Here is a 22,008-nt window from a genome sequence, read left to right on the forward strand (position 1 = left end):
AACCTATACCTTGCACCTCGTCCTCTTGAGATAGATGACGATGATCTTGGCTTCCTCAAGATGGACCACCTTTCTTAATTGCATTGGCTTGATGAAGACTAGTTGATTGCTCCCCCATACACACTATGAGTGAGCCGCTCTTTAGCATATCTTCACAAGTCAATTGCCACCATCCTCCACCACTTGATGTCATCCTCCATGAGTTGTATGAGATCTTCCTCTTGACGCAAGCCCATGGAAACACACCTAACCCCACATAGAACTCTCACGAAGACAATGGGTTAGTACACAAATACGTAATGGACAATGCTTACCATACCATGGGATCACTTGATCCCTCTGGGTACATCTTGTACGCTTTATGTGTTGATCATCTTGATTTACTCTTTGTCCGACGATCTTGATCAACCTTGTGTCTCTATGACCATTCTTTGGATAATACCTTGAATACCATCTTAGTCATCATATAAACTCCTTGAACCCAACAGATGGACTTCAAGAAGTGTCTATGGACAAATCCTATAAATATAACTTAAGGCAACCATTAGTCCATAGTAATTGTCATCAATTACTAAAACCACATATGGAGATATATGTTCTAACAATCTCCCCCATTTTGGTAATTGATGACAACCACTTCAAGAGATTTTATATAAGGAAATAAGCATAACCAAGCGCACACATACAAAGCAATAATGCATGCGTGCAAGATGTAAATGCTTACGCAATAAAAGCAAAACCCTCTAAACATATCCAAAGTAAACTCTCTAAACTTCTCCCCCATTGGCATCGATTGCCAAAATGGACGAAAAGTTTAGAAAGCCAATATATTTGGTGATCCTCCAAAAGGTGTGTACTTCTCAGCAAATGAGTGCAAAGAAATACACAAATACAATGGTAAGTAGTTGGAGGAAAACAAACTATATTGAGGACCCAAAGATTGCAAAAAAAAGGATCGTATGCCACAAAGACATACAAAAATAGAGGCAAGCAATCAAAAGATACCAGATGGAACAAACAACCATATGGTCCTTCGAACCACATGAATAAAAGATATTATGATAAAGGCAACATAGTGTTTTATCAAAACTAGAGAAGCTCCCCATGATTTGTGCACTAATAAGAGATTTTTGTATTTGATACAAGTGCACAAAATAGGATCGTTGCTCCCCCAAAATTAATAAAAACACACAACGAGTGCAAGAAGATAAATGAGACAATAAGCATATCACTTGCACAAAACAAATGGTTGAGCAACATGTAAAAGAAGCAACTTAAGAATAGGCTCAACCAAAATAATGTGTGTGAGTCATGGCAAAGTACTTGAGAAGACTAAGATAAGGATGAGCATTACTCATCAACATAGTATTGATGAAATGAGACACAAAGTGCAAGACATATCATTCCCACACACACATACTAGAAAATGGGTTCACAAGCTTACTAATAAACAAAATAAGAACCAACGCTTGTGACAACCCATGGTGAAGATAGGAAATACGAACCTTGTCAAGAGGAGGGATACCAATCGAAATGGCAAAACCCTCATCAAGACAAGCATGAGGAAAAATAATCTTCACGGCCAAAGAGTGCATCAAGATGTAGGAAAATAAGATACGCACTCAAGACAAATCCTTTCACGAAGACACCAAAAACTGAAAAAGGAAATGCAACGGTGGCCGTGAAAGAAAAGAGGATATCAATTAGAGATGTAACTACTCTCATGTGTAAATGATTCTAAGTAGAAGACAATCATGATGGAAGGATGTACACACGAAATAGTTACAAGAAGGAACAAACAAGATATCCAAAAGGAAGTCATAAATATATCAATAAGATCTTTGCTTGGAAGCATAGCACATGGCCTAATATTTTCTTATTGTACAATATGAACTTCCAACATACGAACATCAAAGACATCCCAACTAGCAATAAGACATCATCGTTCGGATGCTTTGAGAAAGGAAACAAGTACTACAAGAACGAAACAAGAGATTCATGCCATGATGCAACCTGGAAAAGAAAAAGATAGGTTTGGGCCTTTGCAAGAAATGAATGCATGACGTAGATACTTGTTACCGAGACAACATTGGATTGATGTAGTAGATAGTTGTTCGTTGATCATCCTAACTTGGCTCCAATAACCACATGGTCTCATCACCTTCCTTATAGGTGAGCCGAGCATCCAAAGCATCTCCAATTGTTCCTAGAACAACAAAACAAACAAAATGGTGCCCAAGCTCATTGGGACCAAAGAGTTAGAAAACCAACAATACATAGGACAAATTCCACATACATATGTGCACATATATATGAATTTGAATTTCATGCACACTTTAGCCAATTTATGACAAGGTGGAGTTTCCCTTATATATTGGGTCAAAGAAACAAAGCAAGAAAAAGAAGCTATATATAGTAAATATGCATGCTCAAGGCTTTCAAGAATCAACTCAACACAAAGTTGATAATACACCAAAAGACAAGGTATCAAGTGATAATAAGATACCAAACGAAAAACTATCACTTGAAGGATATCAATTAAAAGATACCTCAAGGAATGAGATATCCATTTACACATGCCAAATAAAAGGAAACAAGATACCAATTGAAGGATAACAAACACGAGGTATCTAGTTTCCAAAAGAGAGCTAGGTTCCAACAAACCAAACCCTCGATAAATTTTCATGATGGCACAAAGCATCATAAAGAGTAAGACTTGCCTCCCATCAACACACACTTGATGGGGATCAAAAGATTTTATGATGGGCGAATAAAGAGAGTGTTCTAAATAAAATAGGATAGCTCCCCCAAGGGATGTGCATTATATAGAATTTGCATTTAAATACAAAATGCACAAGATGGGATCATCACTTTCTCTATATCTATAAAAACACTAGACATGTTAAAATAGATCCACAAGAGGCAAGGAAGACAAATGAAACACAAAATCCAATGTAAAGACGATTAGCAATTCCTACCACATGATGGGAATACCAATTGTCAAGGACAAGAAGTATTTTGGAAATGATACTCATTGGTAGATCGCAAATATAACCAAGATCATCTTTACCCATAAAACGCAAGCAAATGACACTTGTAGAGAAAACATGCCACCTAGGAACAAGATAATTTACAATATCAACACTAAGTGGCAATACCTCAAATGTACACATTCTCTAGGCTTGTAATATGCACATAGCATATTACTCCCCCATAATGTGATAAGACAACAATATTAACAAGTGGCAAATTAAAACCAACAAGAGATAATTAATGGACCATATAGAATTTGAATTTCTCATGAGTAAGCCATACCACATAGAAACTAGATAATCTTGAAATATCAATCCTAAGTGGTATTCCCCATGTATACACATTTATAGGATTGTGAGGTGTGCAAAGCACATCACTCCCCCACAATGGGATACTCCATTAATCTCTCACAAGAGCCAACAAAGATACAAACAAGATGCAAAAAGGCTCAATACAAGACTCACATGTACATGATATGCAAACCAACATACACATACTCAATTACTCAACATAAGCAAGTTGGAAGCACAACATGTACAAACACATGCAAAGTACAAAACCACAACATGCAAAGGGGCAAGCAACTAACAATGTAAACAGTTTAAGTAAAACTTACCGTAAGGAGGCACATTGGATATAAGATAGAAACTCGATAATCCAAATGACTTGGCTTGACAAAATATGAATGATGAAGACCCCTTAATTCTTAATTATGTATCCAAGTCTCTAATGTCCTCCACAAACACCTATTGATCAAGTTTGAGCTTGTTGGTCCCCAACCACGTTGGGTCCTAAGAGGTTAGTCACAATAGGCTTGGCAACCCAAATGGTACTTTTCTTGACACCACTTTGAGTACCAACAAACTGGGCAAACACATTGCCAACCTTATCCTTCCCAAGTGAATAGATATCATCAATAATGATTGGGTTGGATAAATTACCTCTCGTGCAAGAAGAAGCGAAGTGACCCTTCTCACGACATAAGTAGCAACATCTACCCTTTAATTTCTTCCCTATTGATTTCTCAACATGAGGAGTGTTGGCTTGGGTCTTCTTGGGAAGGGGCCTTTATTCAACTTGTAGTTGAGTATGTGAGTGCACTTGTGGCCTCTTCCCTTGTTTCTTGTGACTTTGGGGCTTATTCTTTAGTGGGCAAGATCTAACATGGTGCCCTTCAATTTTGCACTTGAAGCAAATAATCTTGGCCAAATTCTTGACTTTTTCTTGGCCCTTCTTCTTGAAGCTTTTGGAGTTATTCTTCTTGTTGGAGTTTAATCCAAGTCCATATTTGTCATTTGGGGATTTTTTCCCACACAAGACATTGTTGAGTGTGGACATTCCTTCATGAGTATTTTCCAAGTCTTTCTTCAAGGAAGTGACTTGGGCCTTGAGCTCTTTGATTTCCTCTACATGGTTAGTATCAACACAAGTACTAGAGGAAGTATAAGCTTCATTGTTAGAGCAACAAGGCATGGAAAGTAATTCATCACAAGATGTAGCAACATTGTGAGTAGATGAATTACGAGGACTAGCACATGGCAATATAGCTTTTTGACTAGAAGTAGTGCTAATGTCCACATGAGGCTCACTCGATGTTACCTTGGTAGTAATAGCCTCATGAGCTAATTTTAGCACATTATGGGATACTAGAAGATCATCATGAGAGCTTGTGAGCATTACATGACTTTCTTCCAATTTCCCATAATTGCTAGATAGCAACTCGAGTTGAGCCCTTAGCTCAACATTCTCCTTTAAAATGGAGGCTTCACATGAAGTAGAATTAGTAGCACAAGCATCATTATTAACAATAAGAGGAGAAGGCAACTTGGAAAGCTCTTTAGCATATGAAGCTTCAAGTTGAGCATGAGACTCGGTGAGTTCGATGAGCGAACTCTTAATAGCCTTGGAGCCATTTTCGAGGTGCTCATAGTCCTCAACGAGTTTAGCATGTGCAACTTCAAGCTTATCGTTTTTAGTTCTAAAATAATTAGCCACCTCGAGAGCTCTATCATGGGATTCTTTTAATCTAGATAATTCTATAGCAAAGGTTTCCTCAAGAGATTCCTTGGTGGTTTTTTCATTTTCAAGAGCTTGAGATAGCTCCGCGATCTCGTTAGCATATTCACACTCATGACCTTCCATTGTCTCAATGGTGGCCTCATGCTCCTCGAGATGAGCTTCCAACTCCTCAATGTATTTCTTGCCCTCAGTTGCAATAGACATGATTTCCAGGAAGTTGGAACAAGCAAGTTTATTCTTATAAAGAGATTTAAAAATCATTTCACCCTTAATTTTTAAGGATGCAATATTATCACTCTCTTCATCATTATTCTCATCCCCATTATCATCAACATCATCATCATGAGATATATTGGGATTCAAAGTAGGATATACCTTTGAAGCCTTAGCCATAAGGCAAAAGTGAGTCACAATAGATGATGATGTAGGATCCCTTGAAGCATCATTCAAGGCCACATCTTGTTCCATGGAGTGATGAATTTCCTCTACATTGTTAGCACAACAACTCGAGGAAATATATACATTTTTATCATGGCAACAAGATATAGGAAGCATATCATCATGATATTTAGTCAAGCAGTTTTTACATGATATGCAAGGACTATCAACACAAGCATGTCAAACATTTAGAGTGCTCGAAGTGTTAATGCCCAAAGATGAAGCATTGCAACAGTATAGTGATGAAGGATCATCAACAATAAACCCACTATCATCGTTGCAATGATCACCACTACTCACCATATCATTACCTTGTGGCAATCCACATGTAGGTGAAGTAGATGAAGTTGAGAAGACCACACGACCGAAGGTGGAGGGAGAACAATCATTCCCACAAATCTTGGACATACCATATTTATCTTGAAGCTTTGTCCACAACTCATGAGCATCCCGGAATGGCATGAGTTGAAATATAACTACATTGCTCAAAGCATAAAAAAGCACATTAGAAGCTTGAGTATTGAGATAAGAGTTTTTCTCATCCTCTAAAGATATATTTTGAGAATCCTTTGGAGGAGAAAAACCCATATCTACAATTCACTCTAAATTTGGGTCCAAGACCCGAAAGTGATTAAGCATGCGAATTACCCAAACATCAAAATTTGTGCCATCGAAACTAAGAGTGTCACTGAATCCTAAACCCCTAGTCGGCATCCTTACTCTCTAGGTGGTTAAACCTAATAAAGAGAGAACTAGCTCTGATACCAATTTAAAGGACGTGGATGTCGCCTAGAGGGGGGGTGAATAGGCGCTTTAGAATAATTATGGTTTAGGCTTGAACAAATGCGGAATAAAACTAACGTTTAATTTGTCAAGCACAAAACCTACAACAACTAGGCTCACCTATGTGCACCAACAACTTATGCTAAGCAAGATAAACAACTAAGTGATAGCAAGATATATGACAATAAACAATATGGCTATCACAAAGTAAAGTGCATAAGTAAAGGGTTTGGGTAAGAGATAACCGAGGCACGCGGAGACGATGATGTATCCCGAAGTTCACACCCTTGCGGATGCTAATCTCCGTTGGAGCGGTGTGGAGGCACAATGCTCCCCAAGATGCCACTAAGGCCACCGTAATCTCCTCACGCTCTCGCACAATGCAAGATGTCGTGATTCCACTAAGGGACCCTTGAGGGCGGTCATCGAACCCGTACAAATGGCAAACCTGGGGGCGGTCACCGATACGCGTACAAATTGCTCGGGGCAATCTCCACAACCTAATTAGAGACCCCGACGCTTGCCCAGAGCTTTACACCACAATGATTGAGCTCTGAGACACCACGAAGCTTCTAGGACGCCAAAGCATCCACGAAGAACAATATCTAGGGTACTAAGTACCAAAGGTAATAAGCTTCTCAAACTTCACTTCCACGTATCACCGTGGAGAACTCAAATGATGCAACTAATGCAATGGCAAGGGCACACGGAGTGACCAAGTCCTTCTCTCCCAAATCCCACCAAAGCAACTAATGCTAGGGAGGAAAATGAGAGGAAGAACAAGAAGAACACGAAGAACTCCAAGATATAGACCCAAGGGGTTCCCCTCACTTAGAGGAGAAAGTGATTGGTGGAAATGTGGATCTAGATCTCCTCTCTATTTTCCCTCAATAACTAGCAAGAATCATTGGAGGGATTGAGAGTTAGCAAGCTCGAAGAAGGTCAACAATGGGGGAAGAACACGAGCTAAAGAGATAATGTTCAATGGGGAAGAAGTCACCCTTTTATAGGTGGGGAAAAATCCAACCGTTAAGCCTCACAGCCCGCACAAAGCGGTAGTACCGTTCACGGGAGCGGTACTACCGCTCGGTAGGTTCACCAACCATGTTGGGGATGCAAAAAACAATCCGACGGAGCGGTACTACCGCTAGGGAGCGGTAGTAAAAAAAATTACTACCGCTCCGGGGGCGGTACTACCTCTCCGGGGGCGGTACTACCGCCACAGGAGCGGTACTACCGCTACAAGAGCGGTACTACCGCTGGCACCAGGAGCGGTACTACCGCTGGATACTGAAACTGCTGTAACTTTCGCATACAGACTCCAAATTCAACGAAAGCAAGTTTGTTGGAAAGCTAACGACATGGGATAACACTATTTTGATATAAATATCAATAAGAAGCAAGTTAGAAAAGTCCCATAAGAAAATGGTGAGAACCCTTCTTCGAATAAGACCGGTAAAAACTCCCAGCATCGAAAACATCATAGAAGATGCATATGGACTCCGTTTTCGATGAACTTGAGCGTGTAATGAAGATGACCATAAGCTATAAAACTCACAAAGATAAATACCAAACAATAACCAAGAAGTATGATGCAAGGATGCAAATGGTTTGAGCTCTCAACGAACGATACGATCAAGCTACTCACTTGAGAGCCCCCCTTGACAATACGACAATCTATCCTAAAACAGAAAACCTATCAAGGGCAAACCTATACCTTGCACCTCGTCCTCTTGAGCTAGATGACAATGATCTTGGCTTCCTCAAGATGGACCACCTTTCTTAATTGCATTGGCTTGATGAAGACTAGTTGATTGCTCCCCCATACACACTATGGGTGAGCCGCTCTTTAGCATATCTTCACAAGTCCATTGCCACCATCCTCCACCACTTGATGTCATCCTCCATGAGTTGTACGAGATCTTCCTCTTGACGCAAGCCCATGGAAACACACCTAATCCCACATAGAACTCTCACGAAGACCATGGGTTAGTACACAAATACGTAATCGACAATGCTTGCCATACCATGGGATCACTTGATCCCTCTCGGTACATCTTGTACGCTTTATGTGTTGATCATCTTGATTTACGCTTTGTCCGATGATCTTGATCAACCTTGTGTCTCTATGACCATTATTTGGATAATACCTTGAATACCAACTTAGTCATCATATAAACTCCTTGTACCCAACAGATGGACTTCAAGAAGTGTATATGGACAAATCCTATAAATATAACTTAAGGCAACCATTAGTCCATAGGAATTGTCATCAATTACCAAAACCACATATGGAGATATATGCTCTAACAGGGCCTAAGCCAGAAAAAGAAAAAAGGTACAACCAGGAAGAGGTAAAAGCTCATCCCATAAGTTCCACAAGGTTTTTTTGCTCCCGCTAAGATCCAAGCCTTCCCTTCCTCAGTGATCTTGCGCATGACCTGCGAAGGCATCGAGGACTTGTTGTTGAAGACCCTCTCATTTCTTTCCTTCCAAATCTCCCAAGCGATGAGAATAATGGCGGTTTTCAGGCCTTTGGTGGAGGAGGTGGGCATCCTAGCCATAACATGCCAGTAATCCAAAACCTTAGGGCGATTGGAGCCCATGTTGAGGAGCAAATCTGGGCATGAGAGCCAATTAGCAGCAGCGGACCAGATCCTCTTGGAATATCGACACTCAAAGAGAAGATGTCGTGCCGTCTCGGGGGTACACCTGCACAGTTGACAAGTAGGATGGTGTGGCCACCCGCGCTTCCCCAAGCGATCAGCGGTCCAAAGGCGGTTCTGGACGACAAGCCAAGCAAATAAAGAACATTTGGGAGGGGCCCAAGTCATCCACACGATAGTCCCAAAGGAGCACGGAAGGGGGCTCAAGAATTGAGCCGTGTTGGTGGAGCATGCCGAATAGCAACCACTAGGCAACAGAGTCCAGGTATTGGTGTCCTCAATACCCAGAGAAAGCTGAATGGTTGACAGAAGCTCCCAATGGTCAACGAATTGGATGATGTGTTCCACAGTAAAGGAATCCACCGCAAGATCGGTGATCCAGTTTTGGTTGTTAAGCGTGTCTTGGACTGTCCAATTTTTTCTTCTAGACCCTTTAAAGAGCAAAGGCACCATGTCTTAAGGCGGCGTTCCATTGAGCCAAGAGGAAGACCAGAAGGAGGCTTTTCTACCATCGCCAATAGTAACTCTCTAGTAGCCGCGTTGAAGAGTTGTCGATCGGCGGCGTCGTTGGGGGTTTCAGTTCCCACCCAAGATTTTTCCAGTGTCGTCCACTCATACCACAGCCAGTGAAGCCTTAGAGCATAGGAGAACCTGTCCAAGTCAAGAATCCCCAGACCGCCCAGCTCCTTGGGACGACAGACCTTTTGCCAATTAACTTTGCACTTTCCCCCGCTGACATTTTCTTTGCAATCCCAAAGCATTCCCAGCTGATCTTGCTAAAAGCCTTAAGGATACCCTTATCTGCTTTGAGAGTCGTGAGGAGGAAAATTGGCATGGAAGAAAGAACAGACTTCACGTAAGCACAACAGCCAACCCGGGAGAGGAATTTGCCTTTCAAAGGATTGAGGCATGCAACCACCTTATCAATGTAAGGTTGGAGGCTGGCTTTTTTGAGTCTGCCGAGGGCAAGAGGCAAACCCAGGTACTTGAACGGGAACTGAACGATTTTAGTCGGGAAGTTTGCCAGAACCGAGGCAAGATCAATATCGGGGCAGCATATGGGAGCCACAGAGCTTTTGGCCACGTTACTCATCATCCCTGTAACCTCCCCAAAACTTTGAAATATATCAGCCAGATTGGTCACATCCTGCTCGTTAGGAGCCAAGAATATGGTCGCGTCATCCGCATATAAGGAGGTGCGAGGTCTCTGAGAACCACCGGGCATCTCCCGAAGCAGACCGGAGGCAGTGGCCCTGTCCAAAATTTGTTGCAGCGGGTCGATGGCGATATCGAAGAGCAAGGGGGACAGAGGGTCCCCTTGTCGAAGACCATTGCCATGAATGATGTTCTTTCCGGGGATGCCATTGAGGATGACCCGCGATGAAGCAGACGAGAACAAAGTAGCCAGAAGAGCTAGCCACCTCGGAGGGAGCCCGAGGCGTTGCAAGAGATCTAGGATATAGTACCAGCGGACAGTGTCGAAAGCCTCGGCGACGTCAAGTTTGACGAGAAGGGTCGGGGTCTTGCTGCGATGAAGCTTGCGAGGGTGTTCCTCACGTACAAAAAGTTGTCGTGAATGGATCTAGTCTTGATAAAAGTGCTCTCGCAGCGGGAGACAAGAACATCCATCTTCGGGCCGAGCCGCCGAGCCATAGCTTTGGCGATGATCTTCGGGATAGCGTGGATCAGGCTTATGAGTCTGAAATCCATGATAGACTCGGCACCATCCTTTTTAGGAAGAAGAACAAAGTTGGCCGTATTGATGATATGGAAATTAGAGTCCGAAAGCTCGGAGAAGGCGTTGATGACCCTCATCAGATCAACCTTAGCCATCCGGGCGGGGAGCCTTGTCCGCAGGCATGTCCTCGATCGCTTCTTTTATCTCGAGCTCGGAGAAAGGCATGTCAAGATCTTCCAAAGCATGTGACACAGGGTTTACAGCTGCCCAGTTGAAGTCAAGCCGGCGGGGAGGTGGATCGACCCAAAGTTTGGGAGAAATGGTCGAAGACCAAATTCTCCTTATCCTCATGGGTAGCCGTCCAGCCATCACCATTCTTGGGCCTTTGAATGTGATTTTTACGCCTCCTAGAATTTATATGTAAATGAACGAACTTGGTGCTAGCATCCCCCTCACGAAGGCAGTTAATTCTGGAAGTCTGCCGTTTCCGCGAACGCTCAAGGGCCGCCAACCCCAGAACACGACGCTCAATGTGAGAAGCATGTGTGAGGTGGTGTTTTTTAGAGGGACTAAACTAAAAAAAGCTCCTTTTAGTCCCTAGGTAAAGAAACAGGAGAGACTTTTTTTAAGGGACTAGAAAAAACTTTATTAGAGGGACTTTTTTAGTCTCAGCGACTAAAAAAATCTAGTCCCTTAAAAAGAAACATCACCTGAAGCCGATGAGGCCGTGATCGCCTTGGGCGGGGCTTATGGTGCATCATCTTCTTACTCATATTAAGTGTGAACAAAACCATATTAATGGCTAGCCAAAACTTTCTAGAGAGACTTTTTAGCCAGTTATGGTAGTAGACGTAGGGGACGCACATCAGTTTTTCTTCAGAAAAAGGAAAAAAAAAAGCTCGTATGAATCACTGAAACGCCAACAGTGCGATGCGCCTGCCACTGCGGCGGGGCACGGCCGAGGTTGAAACAAAAGTTTAACACCGACGCGGCAGTGCCGTGCCGCCAGTGCAGCAGCGCACGCGTGCCCACGGGTGGCCGGCACGGGCTAGAGCGCCGTGCACTTCCGGGGAACAACGTTAATGGAGCCGAGCCAAGCCGCCTCCGCGCGCGAGATCCGCAGCTGCGGCGCGGCACGAGCACGACGGCACGTGGTGGAGCACAGCACACTCGCCAAGTGCAGCCGCTGGGGCTGGACGGAGAGCAGAGGGAAGAAAGGAGGCTCCACCCGCCGTCCGGTCCAGCGCCCACCCACTGACCCACCCCAACCAGCCGGCCGGCCTGGCGGGGACCGGCGCAACGGAAAGCCATGGGCCGATCCCATGGATCCGCCGTGCAGCAGCAGTAGCCAGCGGCGAGTACAGGCCGGCATCAATTAAACGCACTCTACCACGACGCCTGCCTGCCCGCTTCCACAACAGTTGGCTTCAATGCATCGCGTCCCCGTCCTCATGTCATGTGTCTCCGAAAGCCCCATGTACAGTATGAGTAACTTTTATCCACACACCCAAAGCCAGTGCCAGTACCAGTACCCCCGTCTCCTCACCTCCACTGCGGTGCATTGTGCATGATACAGTCTACAGAATCCAAGTCAGCAGAAACGGCCTCGCACTGTATCTGTCATGGGTGGTCCCCCTCTCCCCTCAACTCCCTAGCCGCCATGTATGGAAATTCTTCGTTTATGATCCTCTCTACAACGCGTCGAGAATTAAGACCTATTTACGGAGGTGTCTACACAATTAGAGGCTATAACGAGGATACTTTTTACCCAACATGAATGAAGCGTGATTTTAGGATTGCCCCCCTTCATTTTAGGCGTTATATGGACTCCACATGTTTCCTTATTTTTTGCCTTTTTTATTTATTGTTTGTGTGAGAGGAACTTTTTGGCTGTGTGCGTCTTGGTTATACACAGGCCGGTGTAATGCTTAAATATTCTAAGTAAGAAAACGTCCTTTTTCGAAAAATACTCCCTCGCCGCCACTAGAGGGGGTGGTTGTGGAGGCCCGCGCGGCCGGTTAGGGTGTTGCCGGGGATCTCCGTCACTGGTCGGAGAGGCGGCGGCGTCCCCGGGGTTGACGATATTTGTAAGCAGTGGGTTTGGCATGTACCTTCAGCCACGAGGGTGGGAAGGTGCCGGCGGGTGACAAGCGTGGGGCCGAGCGATTTTCCTCATAGCCAGATTTGGAAGGTTTTTGGTCCACATGGCACTCTTTTCTATGAAGGATTCGATTGCATCTCGTGTTTGATCCGAGTGGACGAAGGTTGGTAGTGTAGGATCGAGACCGGAGAAAACTTTGGTCGGTTGGCTCGGCCCAGCTGAGCTGATGTCTTTCGGCGTCGTTCTCCTCCTTGAAGGCACAACTGAGGTCCCTTCTATCCACCCCTGGAAGAAAGTCCCAAAATCCTCCTTGGATTGGGCGGCTGCGGCGCCATGCGCATCACACTCTCCATGGAGGCGGCGTTTTGGGAGGCTTTGATTCTAAGGAAAGGATGGCGGTGGGTGACGGGCTCCAGGTAAGGGTTTGAGCGATGATGGTGGTGTGGAGGTTCACAAATGCAACACACGTGACATCTACTGCGGGTCTTGGTAGCAAAGTGCAGCAAAGTCTCGACGATGAATGCATATGAATGAATGAGCATAGGACGATGGAACGACGGATGATTCTAGAGCGTGCACACGTTATGCATGCAGAGGGTTTGCTAGACTCGTTGGTGCTCTCGGCTCGTCCTTGTATGGCTTCATGAGGTCACGGATTAGAAGATGTGTTTAGAGCATTTCCAACATACGCACTAAATAAGCCGCGCGCTTGAAAAACGGCATTTTAGCTCGCGCGCGACCAAATCAGCAGTTGTAGTAGACGCGTTAAAATCATGTGCGCGTTAAAAACTACTCCGCGCGCCGAACAGAACCGCACCGCGTGATGATTTTTTCAGCATGCGCTACCACGCGTTGAACAACTGCTCGCACGCGTGAATGCCCACTAACCGCCGGATCTGAAAGCTCCGCTCGCGCGCGCAACTTCCCCATCCTCTTCGGCGACCCGTCGGCGCTTCCCCCCGCCGTTCCCCACCGCGCACATCGCTTCCCTCTCTTCCCCGGTGGCCATTGTTGCTTCCTTCGCCGCAGCCGCTCCTGGAGCGCCCCGTTCCACCGATGAACAACGACATGCGAGGGTTTGCAGCTCGGCGCCCACAAGGTGTTTGACAAAACGCTTGTAAGGTATATACTGCTACTAAACTTCATTTTTTTAGATGGTTTTCTAGATGTTCGTAGTGTTAAATTTTAGTTTAATTCAAATTTGTAGATGAGTTCGTTACATGATTCTTGTGATGAAGAATTTGATTTTCAAGAGGAGGAGGACCTAGCAATGGTCCTAACTATTCACATCAACAAAAAACGAAAGCACGGTGGTTTAGTTTTTGGTCGTAAAAAATTATGGAGGGATAGGATCGATGCCCACAACAGATTGATAAGGAACTATTTTGCGGATATTCCCACATACCCCGATTCCTACTTTCGATGCCGTTTTTAGGATGAGCATCGAGTTGTTCAAACATATTGCATAGAAACTGGCGACCCATGATCGGTTTTTTCAGCAAATTAAGGAGAACTGCTGCCGGATTGCGTTGCATATGTTGGCCGCCGAATTTCAAAAGGTGTCCGCCGCATTGCGTATGTTGGCATACGGTATTCCGACGGATCTAGTTGATGATCACTTGGCCATGGGTGAGCGTCAAGCCATCATGTGTGTCAAGCGCTTCGTGGTTGGAATCATGCAAGTGTTCGGTCCAGAATATTTAAGAGCTCCCAATGCTGAAGGCGTCGCAAAGCTTTTGGAGATGAATAAAGCTCGCGGATCACCAGGTATGATTGACTCAATAGATTGTATGCATTGGAGTTGGAAGAACTATGCTAAGGCATGGCATGAACAATTCCATGGCGAGAAAAAAATGTGGCACTATAATCCTTGAAGGTGTGAGGAGACTTGGATTTGGCATGCTTTTTTCAGAATGCGGGATCTTTGAACGACATCAATGTTGTTCAGCTGTCACCACTCATGAATAGTATTGCAAACGGTGAACGGCCATCGGTGCAGTTTGTAACAAATGGCCATAGATTCAATCATGACTACTATCTTGCGGATGGCATCTACCCAAGGTGGCAAACATTTGTGAAGCCGTTGGAAAAACCGGAAGGTAAGAAATTTTTTGATTTCCATAATGCTCAGGCGGTGGCTAGGAAAGATGTGGAGAGAACTTTTGGGATTTTACAAGCCCAATTTGCTATTATGAGAGGACCGACTAGATATGGGGATTAAAATATCATTTGGTACATCATGAATGCTTGTGTGATCATGCATAACATGATCATCGAGTACGAGCGTGGGCAAGATTTAGAATATTCTCAGTCTGAGTTGTTGGGACATTCCGTACGAGTGCGGGGAGGGCCGAGTGGGTGGCCTGCTTTGTTGTCTCCTATCGTGTCATTTAACGTGTCAAAACGCATGATGATCTTCGAAAGGATCTAGTCGAGGAGTGATGGACATAAAATGAACGACAAAACACATGATGTTGTATGTTTGTTGTGTGAAACTATTTGTTGTATTGTAGTTTAATTATTTGTTTCAGTTGTAATAATAATTGAACTATTTTTTGGTGAATTATTTTGTGCTTGTTTGATCTTCTTTATTTCACATTGAATGTAAAATGTTGTTTTTGCTAGACGGACGTTTGATTTTACATCGTCTGCTGAAGCAACATGCTGGCGTGTTAAAAATTTACAATGTTTGATGAAGCAACTGACTACTCACGCGTAAAAACCATCAGTGCACGTGTTGTATAAATTTTTTTGGGTGCCGTGCCTGCGCCTGTGTGCTGGAGATGCTCTTACGTGATGTCGGCACGCCTCATCAAGCTTGTAGATGTGGTGACATTAGCTGTTAGGCAGGTGAATTTGATTTATTCATATATTTGTTTATAGGATCCTGTTAAATAATAAAATAAAATAAATATATACATCGATTAATGCATGGTGATTCTCCTTTTCGGAAAAGAAAGATACTGAAGAAAGCGTTCATGGGAAGCGGTACTACAAGTAAAGATCAGCTGTACGCCTGTACCGAAAGGTGTAGTGCAAATGCATGGGGTTGGATTGGATTGGGTCGTGTCCGTGGACGAACCGGACAAGCTGTAGCGAACACAGGACCAACTATTCATTCATTCACATCGATCATTATTGCCGGGGAGCGATTATCTTTCCTTGGATATAGGCACATTGATTGTTGCTCCGGCTCGATCGATCGATCGGCCGAACCTCCTCCTTTATAAAAGCTTGCCAACTAATGACAGACAGGGGGTGCAATGCATGATCTCCGATCTGTCCAGCTGCAACCATCTTGCTCTTCTTCCTTTTGTTTTTGTTCCATCGTCGGAGAGTCATGCTCGGCAAGTACGCCTAGGATTAGGATTACAAGCACGCACGCATTGACGCCTTCTTCATCATTTGCCGGGATTCGGGACAAGCTGATGTGCCGCCAACACAAATCCATGTTCTCGTTGCTCTCACAGAGAAGTCTTCTGTTTTTTCGGCGTCAAAAAGTCGTACTACCACGGCGCAACTAACTGAGGCGACAGTTAAAAAAAACTGAGGCGACAGTTGACATGACATTTACGGTGGCCAATGCGTGTTATTGTCTCAGGATTATGCTCGTGATTTCACCTCGTTTCATGGCAAATTCAGAGCATTTTCTACATTTTCCATGCAGGGGAAGGAGTATAATAATAGTCTAGCAGAGAACCAGCTATTTTCTCGATTGTTAATTAGGTGACCCGCGCACGATCGCAACAAAATCAACTCCATCATCATGCTGTAATTACATACTCTGTCTGTCCGAACCAGCAGTGCCTCTCCTACCGCCAGCATCCTCTCAACGCACGCAGCTAATCCAAAGAATTCGTAACAAGGAAGAAGAATCAAGAAAAGTTCATGAAACTTCAAAAAAGGAAAAATAGAAAGCACACGGTGGTAAATAATGCCCTAAAGACATACGCAAGAAGACAAGATTCTGTTTTTTCTTGAGAATCTTCCGTAAGTTACCGAATGGTCGCCATGCTGGCCGACACGACCCGAGGCGACCAAGCTTCAGCTCTCTCGGATCGACCCGGCCGGCTTGAGCGGCCGATCGTCGGCCTCGTCGACCGAGATGCTCCGGCCAGGCCGCGTCATCGACGACGCCGACCCCGGGGCGGCGAGCTCCTCGATGCGCACGACGATCTCCGGCATCGCCGGCCGCTGGTCGGGGACCGGCACGGTGCAGTCCATGGCCAGCCGCAGCATCTCCACCATCTCCTCCTCCGCGCCCGGGTGCCTCAGCAGCTCCGTGTCGAACACCTCGGACGTCCACTCCTCGCGCACCACGGACCGCGCCCACCGCGGGAGGTCCACGCCCTCGTCGTGCAGCACGGCGTTCGTCGGCGCCTTCCCCGTCAGCATCTCCAGGAGCAGCACACCGAAGCTGTACACGTCGGCCTTCTGCGACAGCCGCCGCGGGTCGGCGACCACCTCGGGGGCGCGGTAGCCCGCCACGCGCATCGACGGCGCGCCGGCGGGGCCGACGAGGCTCGCCAGTCCGTGGTCGGCCACGCGCGCGTCCACCGACCGGCCGAGGAGGATGTTGGACGACTTGATGTTGCCGTGCGCCACCTTGGAGCCCGTCGCGTGGATGTACTCCAGGCCGCGCGCCGAGGCCAGCGCGATCCGCCTCCTCGAATCCCAGCTCAGCGGTGACCGCCCGGCGCCACGGTTGCCTGAGATTCTCACCAGTTCAGAAATTTTGATCCAATTCGAAGCAAAGTTTGGAGCAAGAAAACAGAGAGAACCGGACACGAACACTGAGCGTACGTACCGTGAAGCATGGAGGAGAGGCTGCCCGTGGCGACGAACTCGTACACCATGAGCCGCTCGTCCTTGCTGAAGTAGTAGGCCTGCAGGGGCACGACGTTAGGATGGTCCAGCCCGCCAATCGCCGCGATCTTGTCCCGGAACTCGCGCTCCGGCAGCGACGTCTCCTTGAGACGCTTCACTGCCACCGCCGGCGCCGTCTCCAGCGCGGCCTTGTACGTGGTACCGTACGTGCCCTTGCCCAGGACCTCGGCGGACGCGCGGAGCAGGTCCTCCAGATCGTACGGCCTCGGCACCCTCCCGAAGAAGAAAAGCTTCTTCCGCCCCACGGAGACGGGGGCGACTGGAAGCGGCATCGAAGCGGGCGGAGGCGGCCGCGCGTCGGAGACCCGTGGAGTGTAGCTGTTTGGGCTCATTGCCTCTTTGCTGTGCAGGGCCAGCTCCGCCGCGACGGCGTCCTGGCTCCGGTAGGTTCTTCTTGGCTTGCGGCGGAGAGCGCCACAGGCAAGGACCAGAACGGCGGCGATAAGCAGGAAGCCCAAAGCGCAGCCGATCACAATGCCCGCGATGGCGCCGCCCGCGAGGTGTCTCCGGCGTCGTCTGCCGCCGTTTCCCGCGACCACGGCTTCTGGGGCAGGCGTGGGAGGCTGGGACGGTGGTTGGGAAGATGGTGTTCGACACGGTGGGAGGGGCTTGCCGCACAGTGTCATGCCGAGGAAAGACGTGGCGGGCATGCCGCCGAAGCCTTTGGGAACCTCGCCGGTGAGGTCGTTGAAGGAGGCGTTAAAAGACAAGAGGGACGGCATGTCGACGTCCGGCAGCTCGTGGGTGAAGAGGTTGCCCTCCAAGAAGAGCAGCTGCAGCTTCCCGCTCTTGGCAATGGCGGCCGGTATTCTCCCGGATAAGCGGTTCTCAGCGAGGTTCAGCTGCGTCAACGCCGGGAGGGAGAGAATCGCGGCCGGGAGCTCACCGGAGAAGTGGTTGGACTGCAGGTTGATGACCCGCAGCTTGACGCAGGAGGCCAGGTCGGCCGGGAGCGGGCCGGAGAGCGCGTTGAAGCGCAGGGAGAGCACGGTGAGCCTGGTGAGGCCGCCGAGCGCACCGACGGGGACGGAGCCGCGGAGGCCGTCCCCGGGGAGGTGGAGCCCGGTGACGCGGCCTCCGGAGCAGACGACGCCGGTCCAGGAGCACGTCTGCCGGGACGTGTTCCAGGACACGGACGCCGACCCGAAGGGCGCGATGAAGGCCTGCAGCGCAGCGGTGTCGGACGCCAGGTCGTCGGCGGCGCGCGCCGCGCCGAGGGCCACGGCGAGGAGCAACGCCAGCGCGGCGGCCTGGGACGGAGGCATGGCTGTGGTGGTCCCTTCGCTTGGCCGATCACACCATGTGAGAGTGTTGGGAGAGGAGAGGTGGGGAGGGACGAAACAAGAAAGCGGAATATCGGAAAGAAGCTTCACAAATGGCTCGTTTAGCGACAAGGGGGGAGAAGAGGAGGCGGACTCACTTCCACAAGACGATGTCGCAAATCCGCAACCACATTCTTGGTCTGGCCGCTGTGGACCGTCCGATAATACGTTGGACGGTCGAGATCGCACGCCTGCCCGCTGTCGTCGATCCTACTCCTGGTCCAGCTGATGCCGATGGCAGGGGACGATAATCTGGAGTACAACTCAACTCGACAGTGCGTGAAAATGATCGGCGAAACAGTTGCTCGTTTGAATTTTGGTCAGTTGTTGCTAGCGGCTGCTCCTGAGATCCTCTGCTTTGTAGGCCAATGTGATTGAACATGAACACGAATGCTCGACCATTTTCCTGCTGTCAGCAGACATCATATCCCCGGTGCAGTTCGCTTCATGGACTGGTTCGCTTGATGATGTGTGGAGCTATGGACGTGGACGGCGTCGTGCATCCGTGCGTGACGAAGTAAACCGGTCCCTGAATGCCGGAACCGTAACTGTCAGAGAGGTTTATGGGCCTGTAAATGTCATGAACTCATGATGCCGTCAGGTGTTGGAAAATTTTGAGCGAGTGTATGATGATGGTCTGTCAGTTACCGTCCGCTGAAAGATTTATCTACTTCTCGGCAATGCTGAGCTAGGAACGTGCATTTCCTCCTGTGTGTAAGTGTAGAATTGATTTTTTTTTTTTTGAGAGAGAGAGGGTGCAGAATTGCATTGGCCAAACGGCCGAAACAACTAGAAATAGCCCAGAGCAAATGGTGGTCAGAGTCGGTCACATCGCATTCGTCGTTTATTGACATATTTTGCAACAATGGGATACATAATTTAAGAGCAAAATATTTTTCTCGATGGTGATCTACTGAATGCAAACTTAAAAATATCTCCTCTTTTAATTGGCAAAGTATTATGACGGGAGTTAATTCGTTGAAGCATGGTTATATTTGGCGTGTGGACAATAGACGGAATATTAAAATTTGAATAGATGAATGGATCCCAAATTAACCGAGTAGAAAAATTATTATTCCAAAAAGGAGACTGCCTCCTGTCAAGGGTCTCTGATCTTATTAATCCAATCACTAATTACAGAGATGAAGACATGGTGAGAATGTCATGGCCAATTAATGCTCAGCGGATCCTCGAGATTACTCTTTCTCTGCATGATATGTCACATTTTATAATGTGGAGTTGCACAAAAATGGAATGTTCACTATTCGATAAGCTTACTTCATGGAATGGGACTACCAACACCGGAATAACCTTCGACATGCAAATAGTATATTTTTTGGGCATAGCTGGTGCCATCATCATAGATTTTTTTTTCTTTTTTGAAAGATCCAGCTTGCACCTCGCTTATCATTGATTTAGCAGAAGGAGAATATCAAAAAAGACCTGATCAAGTGATCAAGATAGGATCGCCTATTCACCAACAGGTTGGCGCTCCCGTCAAAACACGGCTCACGAACAAACTTCTCAGGTTGGATCCCCAAAAGGAGTCGCTATGCATTTTGCCCCAGTCAAACGCCATTGCTCCGGAACCCGGTCGATCACTCGCTGAGCGCATGGTATGTGTCCACAGAATGTGCATCCATTTCTTTCTAACCAAATGTGCCAAGCCACCGCGATTAGAATGGACCGCAGCCCCTTGTATGTCTCGGACGTTGTTCCGACCAGCTTGCCCTTGATGATCCGCGTGGTCGTGCGCCCCGACTGTTGGGGAACGTTGCATGGAAAACAAAAAAAAATCCTACGCACACGAAGACCTATCATTGTGATGTCCATCTACGAGATGAGATTTGGATCTACATATCCTTGTAGACCGCACAGTAGAAAGCGTTAAAAAACGCGGTTGATGTAGTGGAACGTCTTCACGTTCATCGATCCGCCCCACGAACCGTCCCGCGATCCGTCTTGCGATCCGTCCCACGATCCGTTCCGATCTAGTGCCGAACGGACGGCACCTCCGCATTGAGCACACGTACAGCTCGACGATGGTCTCGGCTTTCTTGATCCAACAAACAAGACGGAGAAGTAGATGAGTTCTCTAGCAGCGTGACGGCGCTCCGGTGGTGGTGATGATCTAATCCTGCAGGGCTCCGCCCGAGCTCCGCAGAAATACGATCTAGAGGAAGACCTATGGTTTCTAGATCTGAGTTGCACGAGGCAAAAGTTATCTCAAATCAGCCCTAAATCACCACTATATATAGGAAGGAGGGGAGCAGGCTTGCCTTGAGGACCAAGTCCCCAAGGGTGCGCCGTACAAGAGGAGAGGATGAATCCTACTCCAATTAGGATTGGAAAGTGGAGTCCTTCTCTTCCTTCCCACCTCTTTTTTCTCTCTTTGGTTTTCCTTCTCTTGGCGCCAAGGCCCTCTTGGGCTGTCCCACCAGCCCACTAAGGGCTGGTGCGCCACCCTAAGGCCATTGGGCTTCCTGATGGGTAACGTAGCATATATTCAAAATTTTCCTACGCATATTCAGATCTTCCTATGGAGATACCAGCAACGAGAGAGGGGTAAGAGCATCTTCATACCTTTGAAGATCGCTAAGCGGAAGCGTTGCTAGAACGCGGTTGATGAAGTCGTACTCGCAGCGATTCCGATCTAGTGCCGAACTACGGCACCTCCGCGTTCAACACACGTGTAGCCCGGTGACGTCCCCCGCACCTTGATCCAGCAAGGAGGAGGGAGAGGTTGGGGAAGAAATCCAGCAGCACGACGGCGTGGTGTCGATGGAGAGACGAGGTCTCCCGGTAGGGCTTCGCCAAGCACCGGCAGACAGGAGGAGGAAGAAGGGCAGGGCTGCGCCGAGGGAGAGGGAGAAGTCTATCTCCCAATGGCCAAAAGTGCCCGGTATATATAGGGGAACGGAGGGGCTGCGCCCCCTTGAGGGTTTCCCCCTCCTGGGGGGGGGGGGGAAGCCCTAGATGGGTGTTGGTGCGGCGGCCAAGGGGGGAGGAGGGGTGTGGCGCACCCCTGGTGGGCCTTAGGCCCACCTGGCTTAGGGTTTGCCCCCCTTTTCTCTCCCCTGT

At 47.3% G+C, this 22,008-nt stretch overlaps 1 protein-coding gene across 1 annotated transcript; it reads right to left on the reverse strand.

Moving 5' to 3' along the window:
• Positions 1-16,461: 16,461 nt before the first annotated feature.
• Positions 16,462-19,726, reverse strand: LOC123426930 (probable inactive receptor kinase RLK902). The gene is made up of 2 exons (XM_045110850.1): positions 17,526-19,726; positions 16,462-17,427 (listed from the first exon to the last, which is right to left on the reverse strand). Exons 1-2 carry the CDS (start codon positions 18,868-18,870, stop codon positions 16,763-16,765), a joined length of 2,010 nt encoding a protein of 669 aa, XP_044966785.1. The 5' UTR covers positions 18,871-19,726; the 3' UTR covers positions 16,462-16,762.
• Between the last annotated feature and the right edge of the window lie 2,282 nt (positions 19,727-22,008).

This window comes from Hordeum vulgare, chromosome 2H (genome assembly GCF_904849725.1).
Source record: "Hordeum vulgare subsp. vulgare chromosome 2H, MorexV3_pseudomolecules_assembly, whole genome shotgun sequence".
Lineage (NCBI taxonomy): Eukaryota > Viridiplantae > Streptophyta > Magnoliopsida > Poales > Poaceae > Hordeum > Hordeum vulgare.

Coding starts and splice junctions, on each gene's coding strand:
- LOC123426930 (XM_045110850.1), bottom strand. CDS start 18,870: ATGCCTCCGTCCCAGGCCGCCGCGCTGGCGTTGCTCCTCGCCGTGGCC. Junction 17,428..17,525: donor CCTCTCCTCCATGCTTCACG/GTACGTACGCTC, acceptor TGAGAATCTCAG/GCAACCGTGGCGCCGGGCGG.